Source organism: Passer domesticus, chromosome 5, assembly GCF_036417665.1.
Source record: "Passer domesticus isolate bPasDom1 chromosome 5, bPasDom1.hap1, whole genome shotgun sequence".
In the NCBI taxonomy this organism is placed as follows: domain Eukaryota; kingdom Metazoa; phylum Chordata; class Aves; order Passeriformes; family Passeridae; genus Passer; species Passer domesticus.
In genome coordinates, this window is record NC_087478.1 from 27,635,440 (window position 1) to 27,651,321 (window position 15,882).

General features: G+C 35.8%; 1 protein-coding gene across 2 annotated transcripts in view; it reads left to right on the top strand.

Annotated features, from left to right (window-relative positions):
• PPHLN1 (periphilin 1) overlaps nucleotides 1-15,882 on the top strand; it is a 62,006-nt gene that overhangs the window by 5,897 nt on the left and 40,227 nt on the right. For both annotated transcript variants that reach the window (XM_064422470.1, XM_064422469.1), the window contains exons 4-5: nucleotides 3,097-3,276; nucleotides 3,724-3,779. In XM_064422470.1, coding sequence (XP_064278540.1) covers nucleotides 3,097-3,276; nucleotides 3,724-3,779 — 236 coding nt within the window. The remainder of the gene's footprint in view (nucleotides 1-3,096; nucleotides 3,277-3,723; nucleotides 3,780-15,882) is intronic.

Here is a 15,882-nt window from a genome sequence, read left to right on the forward strand (position 1 = left end):
ACAGTGACCTGTACCATAGGGGATGGATTTATGTACCTGTGTAAGTTCCTAGTATATCCCAAGTTAATTTTTCCCCTGTTCCTTGAAGACAGCAATATGGTACTTGCATCCACACAGAAATAATAAGCTGCCTACTGAATTAAGTATTGGTTTCTTTTTTTTTTCAGTTTTCACAAATCTGTTGGAAGTGTTTTAGAGTGTTTGTATTTTGGTAAACTGATTTTTTGCTGTAATTCTTTGTGTTATTAAGCACAGGATTTTTAATGACTTCTGGGAAACAAGAGGCCATACTAATGTTATATTTTGCTATATGTTAATATAGTAACTTGATGTGGTAAAGGAACTTCCTTCATGATTGTTCTTGTCACCCACAAAGCTTTTTTTATAATGTTTAAAGTATAGGAGAAGATGTTTTTAACAAGTGTTAAAAGTACATCTTTGCTAAAGTTGTGCTTTGGAGTTCTGTAAAGGAAACACTTGACAAGGAGAGTGGCAACAGAAATCTGCTTTGTAGATACAGAGTCTTTTGTGGTGTGTTATGTACGTATGGTATGCTTGTAAAAGCAAATGCAGAAGCTGTGCTATAGAACAACTTCAGAATGCTTTTAGGAATTCTCTGTCCCACAGAGTTGGGCAATTTTTTTTCGCTCTGTGTGAAGTCTCCAACAATAAATAAAACAGGTTGTAGCTTTATCTTTGGAGGTGTTATCCGGTAAATAGAATTTTAAGAATACTTTTCGGTATTTCTATTTACATCCTGTGTAATGTGCAAAATAAAATTTCATGACCCAGTTCCTCTTAACTGACTTCACTTTTACTTATGGTAAATGTTGAAATAATACCATAGCTGATTTAGTGCATCTTCTGGGTTCCCTCTGTTTTGTTCTCAGTTTATCTCGTTGGAGACTTGTGGTTACTCTATGCAATTAATTACATAGGCTTCTTTATTGAGTAGTTTTTTAGTGGTTGGCTGTTCTGTGACATTTTTGTTACTGTGACAGGCAACAGTAACACTTCTTCATTTTCAGCAAATCGGATTGATTTTCACAGGATGTTTAGCTGCCTCCTCCAAAATGCTTATCAAGATAGGACAAGAGGAAAAGCAGAATGTATTTTCACTGATGTTTTTTCAGTCGTTTGACTAACACATTGCCAATTTAATTTAATCATTGCATCATTGACATTTCAGGCTGTACAGAGAACAATGTGTGATTAGGCATTATGAAAATTTATAGTCTAAAAGATGTGATGCACTCATTTTGATGCAAGTGTTAACTAGATAGTTCAATGCTAGCTTTTTATGACATGAGTTTGGAACTGGGGTTGAAGGGAGTAGCAGAGTACACTCATCAGAATTCATATTACCTATCTGTACCAAAACAACGCCCCCAGTAGCTGGGCAAACCAAGATATGGTGTCTCTGCCATACTGAAAGATGGATATGAAGTTCCTTCTCATACAGCTCTGCAGATTCAGAATAGTTGGAAGGCACTTTCTGTCCTTGTAAGCCTGTGCTATTGTATTTATGTCCACGTGTAGAAGTTTTACTTAATTTTGATTCGACAAGTGAAATGGAGTTAATTTGTTCAATCTGTTAATGTGCTTAGTGTTTGCTGCTAGGTTAGTAGGTTGGAAACGAGATGTCCCAATGATACAGAATGAAGTATCTTTGAAGAAAGCAAGAGATGTGTCCTCTTCTAAACTGGGTGCTAATTGCATGTCAAGTGTAGATTGTAGCAGAAACACAGTTACTGTTAAAGAATGTGAAATTGCAAGCACTTGGAATAATTGTGTGAGTAGGATACTCATTGAGTTTTGGCGTAACTGTTCTTCTGTGTGTCAGTATAGTTACGTGGTGGGGTCTTCTGGGTGAGGTTAAAGCAGAGAGCAGTTTTATTTAAGCTGCACAGCACATCTTTGTAAGACGCCAAACAAAAAAAAATTACATGTGGAGGATGTTCGATGAGGTAAGAGTAGATCAAGCATTGTGACTGTGTGTGTAGTCTCCACTTTGCACCTGTATGGCTGTAGGCTGGCTTTAGATTGCCCTCTAGTCTGTTTGTTGGGTGGTCTCTGAAATCAGAACCAACTCTTTTTTTTTTTTTTTTGCATGACAGTATTTAGCAGTTTGTGAATGCAATGTATTTTTCTGCAGAAACTATCAGTGCATTAGATTGTGACTTCTTACTGTTAAAAAAAATAGCTTGAGTGTCTTTCCCCCTTCCCTTCCCACCAAATTGCGCATTCTAACTTAAGTCTCTGCATTAGTAGCTTTTGTTTAAGGCCCATTAAAAATTGTTTTGCTAAAGGAAGAAGATTTAAAATACAAAATCTTGCATTCATGTTTTCATTCCCTTTTTATTTGCAATTGACTTGTATAAAACTTAGTTCTAGTAAAATTGAATTTGCATCTTTTGCAGCTGTGCAATTTGTACTTAATAAACAAAGAATTTCTTTAGTTGACAAATGGTATATGACATGCTATTTGAAGGAAATAAATTAAATTTGTGTTTTAGCAAAAAGCTGCTTGAAATTTGCACTAAAAGAAAAACCAAGAGTGTTAAAATTCTATCACTTGAATCTTCAGATCACCTACTGCATTGTATTCAGTGTGTTTATCAGGCTGTGAAGGAAGGTCTATCTTAAATACAGTCTCTGCAATACGGAGGATGTTATGGACATAAGAAAAATTGTTAGTATTTTCAAATGGACTCTTTTTTTTGCAGGCATTACAGGTGTAACTTGCTTTGTTGCATTCTAAAGATAATGTAAAAATCTGGGAAATACATGTAGCTAACCGATGCTCAGAAAGTAGCTAATGCTACTGCTTATAAATTTTCAAAAGACAATTAAATAATGTTCAAAAATTTCCTTCTATAATTAAACTTCTAATGCCTAAGGATTAAATATGAGTAGTGTCCAATTCGATTTAATAAGTTATTCCACTGTCAGACTGGCATGATGTTTAATGTTTGCTGTTTCCCTGTGCAATTTCCTCTTTTAAGTCCCATATTTAGAAGTAACTTGGTTCTGCTTTTGTTTATGCATTACGGATTTTCAGCTGTTAAAAGCAGTTTTGTTTGTTTTGTGGTTTAGGGTGATTACCACAGAATAGTAAACATTGTGCCCAAGAAGCCACCCCTGCTTGAGAGGCCCGGGGACGGGAATTACAGTCGCTATGACGATTACGGTCACGCTGAGTACAGAGGCTATAACGAGGGCCGTAGTTTTGCCCACGACCGAAGAAGTGGCCCTCCACACCGAGGTGTACGTAAGGTGATTCTTCTCTCATGTTTATGATGTTTATTTTCTCATTAAGGCTTGAATAGTAAGTAATTGAAATACTGGAAAGGTCCTTATTGTTGCCCCCTGCAAGCCAGCTGTTTGAAATTCTGTACTTTCAAGGTGTTGGTGGTAATTTATATTTCGAAGATAAAAGTGTTCTTTAAGTCAGAGCATATATATATGCTTTGGAAACATCTGTAGCTTGTGTTTGGTATAGCACTGCAAAGTTGCTGTCTTCAATATTGACAGAGGAAGAAAATAAAAAGTAAATGGATAAGTGAATAAATTGAGAATATATTTGTTGCAAGGGTTAATATTTTTTAGCTCATTAAATGCTTTGGTTTTGCAGTAATTAAGTACAATTTGGCAGCTATCTGTACTTGACATCTGACATTGAGATGCGTGTCATGCAGTTGTTTTGCATGTTATGTTTTGCAGGATGAATCAGGATACAGATGGGCAAGGGATGATCACCCTACAAGACCTGAATACAGGTATTTTTTGATTCTGGTAGTGCCGTGCATAGGCTGTGAATATTTAGGGCATTTTACTTGGTTGCCAAAACAGCTGGTAGAGCAGACCAGTGAAGTAACTGGGAAAGGACATCTGTTGAAGTAAAAGACAATAGTGGAAAAATGGGTTTTAGTTGTATTGTTTGAAATAGAAATTAAAGAAATTACATGACATGAAAGTCTCTGGTTTAATAAGGATAGGAGGCATCATGATAACATTATTACAATGGTAACCTGGAAGTGTAAGTAATTTAATGCATCTTTGATCAGTCAAACTTCTTACACGATTTCAGAGAATTCTTTGTTCTATTATTTGATTCTGCAGCTGCAGTCCATTAGGGCTACAATATAATGATGCCTGTGGCATTTTAAAGGTTGAGGGGATAGATAATGGGATTATGAAGTTCACCACAGTGTTCTTCTGAGCTCCCTGTTTTCTCAGCTGAACTGATGAGTATATATTTCCATCATGTGTAATACTAATTTCTATGAACCCTTCTTAGTCTTTACCTCAGGTTCCCATTTAAGGACTAGTAGTAAATCATAGGGCTGTAATATACATATGCCTGCAATGATGTTTGATATGGATTTTTTGAGTTAGCAAATAAAGTGCACAGGATAGTGTTAAACTCAAAATTTATGGACAAGGATGAAAGTCACCTTAAATATTTAGACAAGAATTGATTGTTAGTATAGATGAAATATTAGCAGTCTGATCTGAGAATGTCATCTGATGGCAGTGCTTTTGTATGCCACATCCTGCATTTCCACTCTTGAGATGTCTATTATACCAGCCTGTATTTGTAGATATTGCTTCATGGTGTTAATCATAATATCATAGAATAACTCCGTGTTACTGCTACATATGTAAAACTATAGTTGTACCATACAAAGATCCACAGAAGTAAACCAAGTTAGCTATAGACACCTGGCCAGTTGGAAAAATTGCTGTTAAACCAGCAGCAAGTTAAAAAAAAAGACTGCAAACAGGTCAGAAAAAGCTCAGACAGGGCAAGCCTTAGACGTGTGGTGTTGTAAACTCAGTATGATGCTGTTAATGGCAATATCCATACAGGGAGTTGCAGTAGATATCTATTACACTGAGTGGGATGATTTAGACATAACATGGATGGAATATTCTATAACCTCATCATAAAGGAAGTCCTTCATATGTCATAAGGGTCTTTGTACAATAGACTTCTTTCAGAATTGCATTCTTGGGGCTAGAAGAAATAATAAAATATTTTGAAAAGGAGTGCTTAATAAAAAATTGTGTAAAAGTTTTTCCATCTTCTCCTCTGAATTTAGAACAACTAGGGTTGTTTAAAGCTGAGGAAAAAACCAAGAAGACTGGGAAGACTGAGTTAGTGTCAGGCAGTTTATTGTACACAGAACAAGAGTGGCACCCAGTGGTCAAAAAGATTGTCTTAAATGCATCCTGATTTCTTCCTTTCAAAATAAGGTTTAAAAAAGTGAGGTTAGAATGTCAGCTCATTTTGTTGAAGGTTTTATAAATGTGTTGTGTGGTATATGATTGTACTATTTGAATATATATGATATAGTTCAGGCTATATAGCTGTTACACAACCTCAATAATGCTCTGGAAGAGCATCCATGGTTCAAATATATTTGGAATTGAATGAAATCCTACTGATTTGTTATATAAGCATAGTAAATAATCTTGAAAGTAAAGTCTTGTGATCAGACTGCTAAACATTTGTAGTGTTCCATATTTGTAATAAACCTAATTACAATTCTTTGTATATTGCTCACTATTGAGCAATGTAGTGTATCTCAAGGAGGAAATCAAAGTACATTTCATGGTATATGTTGTCTCTAGTGGTGAAAATGCTAATTACTTTCTATTTCAAAGACATTTTTTCCACAAAACATGATATTAAAAAGTTATTTTGTGCAAAAATGCCTTCTTTTTGGATATGCTTCAATTTATTTTAGGTGAATTCTTTGGAGTACACATAATTCTTTTTCTTTGAGGAAATAGGAAGAGGTTTAAGATGATTTTATCCAGAAGGATTTTTAAAAAAAAAAAATTATAGAGTTAGGATAGTTAAAAGCTAGACAATCAAGAGACTTTTATGGTTAATGGGTTTTCATAGTTAGTATGGTGACTTTAAATTCTTAATAGCAATAGCAGTTCATTTATTAACAGAAATAATAGCTTTCTTTGTTATTTTTAAAATTGTAATCAGCAGCTAAAAATGTGCTGTAAGAAGTTGACAATATGATGTTAGCATTTCCCTTTGAGTATTCATTGTTCATATTTTCCTGTTTTGGTTTTTGAAAACATACCTGTCAGAAAGTACTTTCTCATCTCTTACCCTGTGTATATTTCTTCCCCCTATCTTGATTTAGAGTGCTGAAAAACATTACTTGAAATTCTCCCAAAGTAAAATGCTGCTTATCTGCAATATCAAATGTCCTTAAGTGAGTCTTGTGTGCGGTTTTGGGCACCACAATATGAGAAAAATATTAATCCATTAGGAAGTGTCCAAAGGAGGGTAACCAAGATGGTGAAGGGCCTTGAGGAGAAGCATTATGGAGCAGCTGAGGTCACTTGGTCTGTTCAGCCTGGGGAAGAGGAGATTGAGGGGAGACCTCATTGCAGTCTGCAACTTGCTCTGTGGTGACAGGACTTGAGGGAATGGCCTGAAGTTGTGTCAGGGGAGGTTTATGTTGGATATCAGGAAAAGGTTTCTCATCCAGAGGGTGTTTGGGCACTGGAACAGGCTCCCCAGGGAAGTGGTCACAGCACCAGCCTGACAGAGTGCAAGCAGTGTTGGACGATGTTCTCAGGCACAGGGTGTGACTCTTGGGGATGTCCTGTGCAGGGCCAGGAGTTGGACTTCAGTGATCCTTGTGGGTGCCTTCCAAATCCTTATGTTCTATCATTCTGTAATTCTCTTTAACTTTGCAATTGAAGAAACCAGCAGTTAGGCATCTTTTCTATTTTTTTCCTCTTGTTTCTTCAGTGCTATTTTGTTGGGGTTTTTTTTTAAGCTTCTTGCCTTTTCCTTAAAAATAGGACATGCTTGCCTACTTACCGTTTGTAGAGCTGTGGCTTCAGCTGTGATGTGTCTAATGACCAGCAGCAGTTCTCCATGAGTGACAAGAGGATTGCAGAGGTTCTAGCACTTGGCTTACTGTCTTTTTTTTCTTGCCTCCCTCTTTATAGGATTTTGCTCCAGTTTCCAAGCAGTTGTCATTTACGTGGTAGACATTATCATGTCTGGCACTGAGTGGAGCACTACCCTTCCTTCCACATGCTTTTTGAGGCTTGTTAGCCCTGTTTTATGCTATGTTTAGTGAACATCTGTCATCCTGACTGTGACTTTTTTATGGCAAAGATACATATTTTATATTGAAGCAAGGCATCCTGACATTGGAGAGGGAGAGAAAATTATGCATCTGACTCCATAATTAATTACTTTATTATACTATATTACATACATTATATCTAAACGGACTCTGCCATGCATTTACTCAGGGCAGCTCTGTGCAGTTGTGCACACATCTCCTGACTCTCCCTGACTGTCAGATGACAGTCCAACACATACACACTCTTGGCCCTAACAGGCCAAGGGAGCATAACATCCTCACTCTGGGTAAACAATCTCCATATTGCATTCTACTTTGGCACAACACAGGCACAACAAGTGACATGAGCATTGTGTTTTCTTTCTCTCTTGTTCAGAGAATGTGAAACCCAGAAATATTCCTGGGAAGAATTGTGCCTTGCTTTTCTCTATGAAGAGAAATGTAGCAACAGTTTTATATGTAAAAAATAAAGGAATTCAGAGGATGTGCGGGGCATAGATTTCAAAATGAGTTCTCAGCTCTTTCTCTCCTGTTGTCACCTAAGGAATTCTGAACTCTAGGAGCTGATGTGAATTTTGTTTTAGCTTGCTTTCAAGTGCCTTTTGGTCCAAGTGTGGTTGGCATATATAAAGAATTGTACATCATAATTTGGAGGAAACTTTCTGCACACCTTTATGTCTTGGTTGCTGATGCTATGAGAATTGTGAGACTTAGCAATTCAAAGGAGTAGAGATCAATTAAGATGTGACTTCTTTGTACATTTATCTTGTACAGATGTTGATAATTTCTGGAGCTATGTTAGTGCTTGTCTTTAGTGAATATACGCTCATTTCTGCAAAGCACTCATGCACATCAGATTTTTTAAAAAGTTGCAGGGAACTGTGCTGTTATATGTTGAAGGATTCTAGTTGTGCAGTACTTCCCTATGGGCCTCATAGCAATGGGTTTTGCATACAAGTTCATTTTTATAAGGTCAGATGAACTTTTCAGTGTGAAATGCTTTAGAAGATTGTTAGCTGCTGTTCACTTTAGTCATGCCAAATTTTAATCCTTTTAAGTGCACAGAGCATTACTTCATTCTTTTTTTTTTAAACCAACCAAACTGAGTTTACAAGATGTGAAATATACGAAACTTGGCAAGTTAAGATGGGTAAGACTCATCTTCAAAGAGAAATTACAAAATGACGCACTTGTAAATCCCAGCTACATATGCATTAAATTTGATCCTTAGAATTATCTGAGGCCCAGATTTTTGTAAAATAAGGGTTGCCGTATTTGTAGAATAAGTAAAAAGTAGACTCCTGAGACGTGGCTTACACAGGACATTAATATCCCCTCTTCAGCTGCACATATGAATAATTTTTCCTTTGCTAATGGAGGAAACTTATTGCTACTATGTATGTTGTTTTGTTTGTGTGTTGGGTTTTTCTCACACGTTCTAAGTGAAATTAGGAAGTAGTTTTAGCAGTCCTGTCTTTAATTCTAATGCATTTGTCCATCAAAACCAGATCTACTTATTTTCTGGAGTGCTTAGGAAATACTTTGTAATAAATGGAAATACTGAAGTAATTTTGGTGCTACAAATGAGAGAAAACTGGCTAGCAAAATGTAGAAACTTAATTGTTAACAGTTTGTGATCTGTGAACAATTGAGATTCATCAGTCAGTTCTATGTTTTGTTTTGGAAGTATTTTAAATCAGTGGCTTATTGTCTTTTATTTGGGTAAAAAAAGTGGTTTTCTGAACATTAAACTTGCAATTACCACTTTAGGGTGGTAAAGTGTAATATACCTTGGTTTTTCTAGATGCATGCACCTTCACAGTGAGAATGGGTTCTCTGCAGGCCATGGAATAAATTGGTTGCAAAGTGGGGGATAGAAGCTCAGCAATCTTGGCTTTTTGGTCTCTGCTTGAGCTACCCTTCTATTTAGCAATTAACCCCTTGTAAGTGCACAAAGTGATGACAGGATGTTGTAGGGTTGCGGTCCGAAGATCATGCATTGAGATGAAAATTGTACTTTGGTTAGAATGGTTATTTGAAATGAAAACTTTTGATGAGAGAGTCTCCAGATGGAAGTTAAGGGTCACTGATTCTTCTCTGAATAAAGCAGCATTTAATATTGAAAGTCCAGACATGTCATAGGCCTTTACATTGTCACTATGCAATCGCCTTTGAGTTACAGGGGGCAGTTATTTCTTGTTTTTTTTTTTCTCCTCCCTCTGTGTTTTCTTTAATTAATGAAATAGTGAACATGTTTAAATAGTATAATACTTTAAAGCAATATATTATATTCTGTGAGGCCTTTAGGATTTGGATTTAAACTTTCTTGTAATGTAAACTGATCTGTCTTGCTTATAGAAGATAAACTTAGCCAAAGGGATTTATGAGATGGTGCTTTAAATGTACATAAGTCTGCTGTTTCGTTGCAATATTTGACAGCTCTTAAGGGACATCATACAAGAACCTCATTCTTTATTAAAAAACATGTGTGGAGGGAAATAAATATGGCAGTCACCCAAAGAAAATGGTCTTGCTTTTGACAGAGATTGATAAGCAGAGTTGTAATCGTACTCATTAGCACATGCCTTTTTCTTTTAATAAATAAATAGAATCTCTGCCAGAACATTGAACCTCTCAGGTATTCACATGTCTGGGTAGAATAGCTTGTTTATTCATATACAAAATTACAGTTTCCTTATAATAGATCATTGTGGTAGATTCGTTATACCTGTCTACAACTCCAGGCAAGAACTTGTCTGTTGAAATCTTTTGCTCAGAAAACCCATTGTGTTAAGCTGCTAGCTAAATTAGTTTATCTTGGCTTATGATATTTTGGAGGGTGGAGGGGGAAAATGAGAACCTTTTGGAACAAGATAATAGGTAATATACAACTGAAAAGTTGATTCTGGTTTACACTAAATATTTAATGACTTCATATTCAGTTCATGTTTTATGCAGCAGTCTTACTGATTCAGTAGTTGCTACATTTTCTTTAGGAACTGTTTTCTGCACTGCTGGCTGTAGCTCTTTTGTGCTTGGGACAACCAATTTGTTTTCAAACAGATTTATGTTCTATAATTTGACTGTGATTACTCAGTCAGAGTTAAATATATCTTACTGTATGCTAGCAATTTGGGTTCTGTAGGTCTATAAGTTTTTATTTTGAGTGAATTTTAAGAACTCAAATCTTCTCATGCATTCACATGGCATTTTAAAAATGTCCTGTACGGAAGACTGAGTATAATCAAGAGCAATCAGAAACGTCCACCAGTGCAGGTCAACTGAAAGTTAAAAAGTTTCAGTTTGGACAACTTTGGTTTTATTGTTGTGATGAATCTTTCTTCTGTTTAACTTGGAACTCAGAGACTATGTGAACACTGCCTGTTTTCTTACTAGGAATTTTATGTCAAACTGAGTTTCTGCTCTGCTCATATGGACCCTGTGTGCATATATCTAGAATTATTCTGGAAACCTCATTCAAAGCAAGACTGCTGTCATTCCATGTCTGAAATGTTTGTCACTTGAGAATGGGGGGAAAAGGAGAGACTAGTATCAGGGTTTCAATTGTAGAATTTTTGTACCACCATCTTATAACGTAAAAGTATAGGGAGGAGGTAGAAATTGCTCTTATTTTCAACTGGGATGTTTTTGCATGTTTTAGCTAATTGTGTGGCTAAATTGGAAGGTGAATGTTGCTTTCACTGGCAGCTAGTTTTAGTTGCTGAGAGAGTAATATTTTAAATATTTTTTTTGTGTAACAATTGACTGTGATGTTTATTGAATGCTGTTTTATTTTCTTTGCAAAATTTATCTATCTGATGCTAAAAAAGTTTGTTTTCAGAAATTGCTTACTGATAGTTTTGTTCCTTTTAGAGGATCTTGCAGAATTCCAATTGGTTATGCAGTTTCCATCTCAGGATGAGAGAAAGGAGTTTAAACTATCAAATTAGCAGAACTTCCTGCTAACTGATTTTTTTTTTTTTTCTGCTGAGCTTCTAAATAAACAGCTTCATACGCTAGAGCTGCCTGTTATATGAAAGTGTAATGGTACTAAATCTTGGATTTAACTTCTCTAAAAGCCCTAAGAGAAAATTGGGTGAGTTTGTTTTTGAAAAGCGTAATTATAATAGGTATTTTCAGTCTGATTCTGTGTGTATGGTATTTGTTATATTTTGGTACTTTTAAATGTTTCAGTTACATTTAAATACACCTTCTCTGCTGTGATTCTGAGGCATTGAGAAGGGATAAAGACAGATTTATAAACTTTGCAATGAATATTTTTATATTCTTAAAAATTGTTGTTGAATAAGGAATGGCCAGGTAGTAAATTGACTTGTAAGTATTTATTTGACAAAATTACAGCAAACACACCAAATTTGGTAAAAAAACAAACCCCAGAAGTTCTCATCATGTCAATTCTCAACTGCTATCATGTTTATTTGACTTGCTTTTGATCCAAAGGTGTGTTACATTTTAAGGATTTGTGGCTTTTTGTGTGTGCAACTGTTTCCCACTGTAGTTTTGTAAGGTTTCAAATTGTCATATGAAATTGATGTCATCATTATATTTTTTAACAGGAGCTAACAGGCGAGACACCTGTTTACTACAGGTGTTGATATGTTGTGGTACACCTCTAAGGAAAAATTCAGTAGTCTGTGCAAAGTCAGTTAAATTTTGTATTAACATTGATTCATTGTTTAAAACTTAGTCACATCTTGGGAAAATTATTATTTCCTTCTAATAAATGTTGTTTACATAATGCTAATGAAGTGTAAGGAGCTCATCTGTTTACAATGTACGATAGGATAATGTGCCTAAAGATAAGATTATGTACCTTTACAGCATAAGGCCTTGATTAATGTATTTCTTAAAGGAAGTCTTTGAAAAATGAGCTCTCCTGGTCCAGTCTTATAGTTAGCACTATAGATGGTATCAAAACTAGTAAGTTACTGCTGGATTAGGAAATAATGAGGCAAACTCCCATGGGTAGCACTTGCTTATTCTGGAAAAGTTTCCTAACTACTTCATTGAAAAACAGCTAGTTTCTGAGAGAGTGGGGGAGGGAAAGAGAAGGGAGTCTCCCTTTGAGTGCAGACAGCTTCTGTTAAGATGGCATCAAACTAAACAATCTCCAAGCCAGTGAATTGGACTGATGAATGTAGTCATGGCTTTCTCATGTTGAGGTGTATTGTCACAGAGGACTTTGACATAATTTCCCTTGGGAAGGTAAATTCTTATTCATCATCTGTTAGGTTCCAAGGACTTGTTTGTTTATTTTGAATATACTAAACATTTTAGATTCAATTCCCATTGAGAGGGGGTGGGAATATTAGGATACAGGAGAGGAGAGGAAAAAGTTTAATGTTCCTGATAATTTAGGCAGCCTTTTGTTAAACATTTTGCTTCAAAGAGAAAATTTTTGATGTGTCATTTTCTTGTGTTTAAGGTGTTATGATCTACATCTGAGGAAAAGTCCATCAATAAAGCAATTCCATGATCTCATGCTGTTGGTATTATTTTTAAAAAGATCATACTATTTTTGCGTGGTAACAAATTATTCTTAGTCTTGACATTAGTTCATGATATGTATTTGCATAACCTTAAAGGTTTTTTCCTTTGTATATGAAGCTCTGTAGAACTTGTTTATGAGCTGACAATAAATGCCTTTGTCTAAGTGAAACTGAATATTGATGTCATTGCATGCAGCAGGGTTGGGCCAGCCAGTTGAGTGAATGTCTTTGTTTTCTGAGGTCTGACTTTTGACAGTTGCATATGTTAAATTAAGTCATAACTTATCTAGCCTAGTGTGCCTGATTATTTTTGAAAATGATGCTTGAGAGCATGATTATGAAACTTGGAAGTAAAATGGAAAAAATGTTTCAATGTATTGACTTACAGAATAATAGAATGGTTTGAGTTGGAAGGTACCTTCAAAGGTTGTCTTGCCAACCCCTGCAGGAAGAGAGACATCTTCAGATGCCCCATCCAGCCTACTCACAGCCAGTATTGCTAGATATGTATGTTACTTTTAGGGGAAAAAAGGGACTATTACTTCTTTGAAGCTTATTGATTCTAACTTCAGCTGCTGTAGAATTCTGTCAAGGAACCTCTTTTATTTACTCTAATTATTAAAAGTCACAAATGCAGTAAAGAGACTGATTTCCCTACAGTAAAAGTATGTTTCCACAGCAGTTTTAACTATCTAAGCAGGAGCCATTGTGGTCCTTCCCCTCTCCCTGGTTCTGTTTCAGGTGTTTGTACGTTTCACGTAGTTGGTTCTGTGTGCTAGCCCACCACAATGAATTAAATATCCTAGCACTACTTGTGTTCTTTTGCCAATGAACTCATGGCATTCTGCAGCACACTGATGAAAAGCTTAAGTGCTCTTCCAGCAGCTATTTCATGGTTTCTGGATTCTTCTATGGAAGGGTTTTAAAGATAGCTTTTGGGGAAAAAGTAATAGCTTGCTGAACATAAAATTCACTTATGTCCCTAAAATAAAGTGCAAAAATATTTCTCTCTGGGGCTTAGTGTGTATATAAGACAAGTGCTTGTCTACATTAAATTGCTTGCCATGTACAAAGTGTGAAGTAAATTCAAAGCCCTCAAAGGAAAGACACTTTTGGGGGATATCAATGTGCTTTGGTACTTCAAGGAAACGTTTTAAATGTTTCTTCTGTGTGCTGGTCTCTGCCTGAGGCAGGACAACAGTAAAAGTGCAAGTACCAACTTAGGAATCTTTGTCCATTAGAACTTTTTCTAGAAGATAAAATGTTCACCTGTTCCTCTCATCTTTTAGGGCATTAGGAAAAACAAAAGTATGTAAAGTACTATATTGTGCTTCCTGGCTCTTTTCCAATTTTTAAGCTTATATTGAGATAGAAGATTTCAGTTGTTTCCATTTTGAATTAAGTTTGATTAGGAATTTATTTAGCAGCTACTGCATAGAGTCATAAAATGGGAGAGGTTTATGAGCTAGGTCCCTGAGCTAGTTGTCTGAACTGCTTTAGTCTTGTGGGGTGGTAGGCTGCTCAAAGGGCAATTGTAAATGTAGCTGTTTCTAGAAATTGTAGTTTGGTCCATCATTTAAAGCAAATACTCCCTCTGGAATGTAAGACCTATGTTTTGTTTTCTATTTTAAAGAAATTGGGGGGTCTTACTAAGCCCTTGTTTTTAGAAAGAAGAAAAACCAAGGTCAATTGCATTTGAATGCAGTTATTTTGTCTAATTTGATCTTAATTTGTCTAAATAACACATTTTGTCTTTATTCTGCAGAGTTGCCTAAAGCTGTTTGTTCTTAATTCTTTGGTACTTAAATCTGTGTTTTTCTGGACTCTTTGTTGCTTTGTTTCTCTGTCCTTATCTGTGATTGACCATAATTTCTCCCTGTCACATAATAGAGGGTTTTAGTTTGAATATACTTTTATTATGTAGGCTGATCTTGCAGCAAGTCTAATGGTACATTATCAATGGCAGTGAAAAGGAGACGGGCACTAAGAAGGAGCGGTGGGGTGGGATCTCCAAGGCCATTGCAGTGCATAGCTTTACTATTCAATTAAAGGACATAGAAGTATTTCTCTCCAATGTTGCTATAATATTCATACTGTCTTATTTTTTATTCTCTGACCTGTTATGACATCCTGAGGTGGTGGCAAGGAGAGAGGATTTGAGTAGCTTTCATACTGACTGAGGTGGACAAAGATTTGCTTATGATAACTTCAAAAGTACTGCATGCAGCATAAAAATTATGAAACATTTATATATTTTCAAATTATTTTTTTAGCACATTTGATATTTCTGGGTATCCTTTTCTTCTTGAAACAGTGTTTCACAATGCCCGTTTCCTTTTGCCTTCATGCAGAAAGCTGTTAATAAGATTACACTGGCAGGTCCTAATTATGTTAATTTCATTTGGAGCAAAATGCAGATACCACAAGTGCTCTAGTTACTTGCTTACTCATAAAATGTTGAAAACCAATTGTCAATAAGAAATTGTATTGTCATTTCAAATGAAAGCCATTGAAATCAGATGCAATTCCTTCTATCTATGATGGTGTAATTCACTGTATTATTTCAGCTTATAATAAATCTGCATAAGGATCTTTGGGCAATAACAAGAGATTATAGCAAATCTCCAAAGCAGAGCCTGAGTAAGTTGTTGGTTTGTTGCACAACCGTGTACTGTGTACTTTAGAAAGAAATGGAACGAGTTCTGGGAGAGGGGTGGCTGGAATCTTGCACCACCTACATTTACTTTGAAGATGTTAAAAGTGGAGGTGTTCTTGCCTCTTCTTTTAGAGGCTGGGGGAGTATTTTATTAAATATTTTCTACATCATCTGATTCATGTTGGTAGCTCTTGCAATGTCCTGAAAAGGCATGCAAAAGCAATTTTAGTTTAACTTTTCCTCCCCCTCCCCCCTTGCATCTGCGTTATGAGGCAGAAAAAGTATTTTCAGTTAAGGATTCAGTTCAGATCTTGACTGTTTTATCACTTTGCACTGAAGTCTGGTGTTGCAGAAGCTATTTATGGTTTTTTCAATTTATTTATAAATTGAAGTTATAGAAGTGTGAGAGTTACTTCTTGGTAACGTTAGTAATTAAGCACAAGCCTGTAAATGGTGTGTTTAATCCCTTTGACAATAGCAGTAATCTTTCTCAGATGGAAGGGATCACAAAAATATCTCTGATTTTTTAATCTAGGTTATAGGCAGCACTCACTTGTGAATTACTGGAAGACCCTCCTGTTTC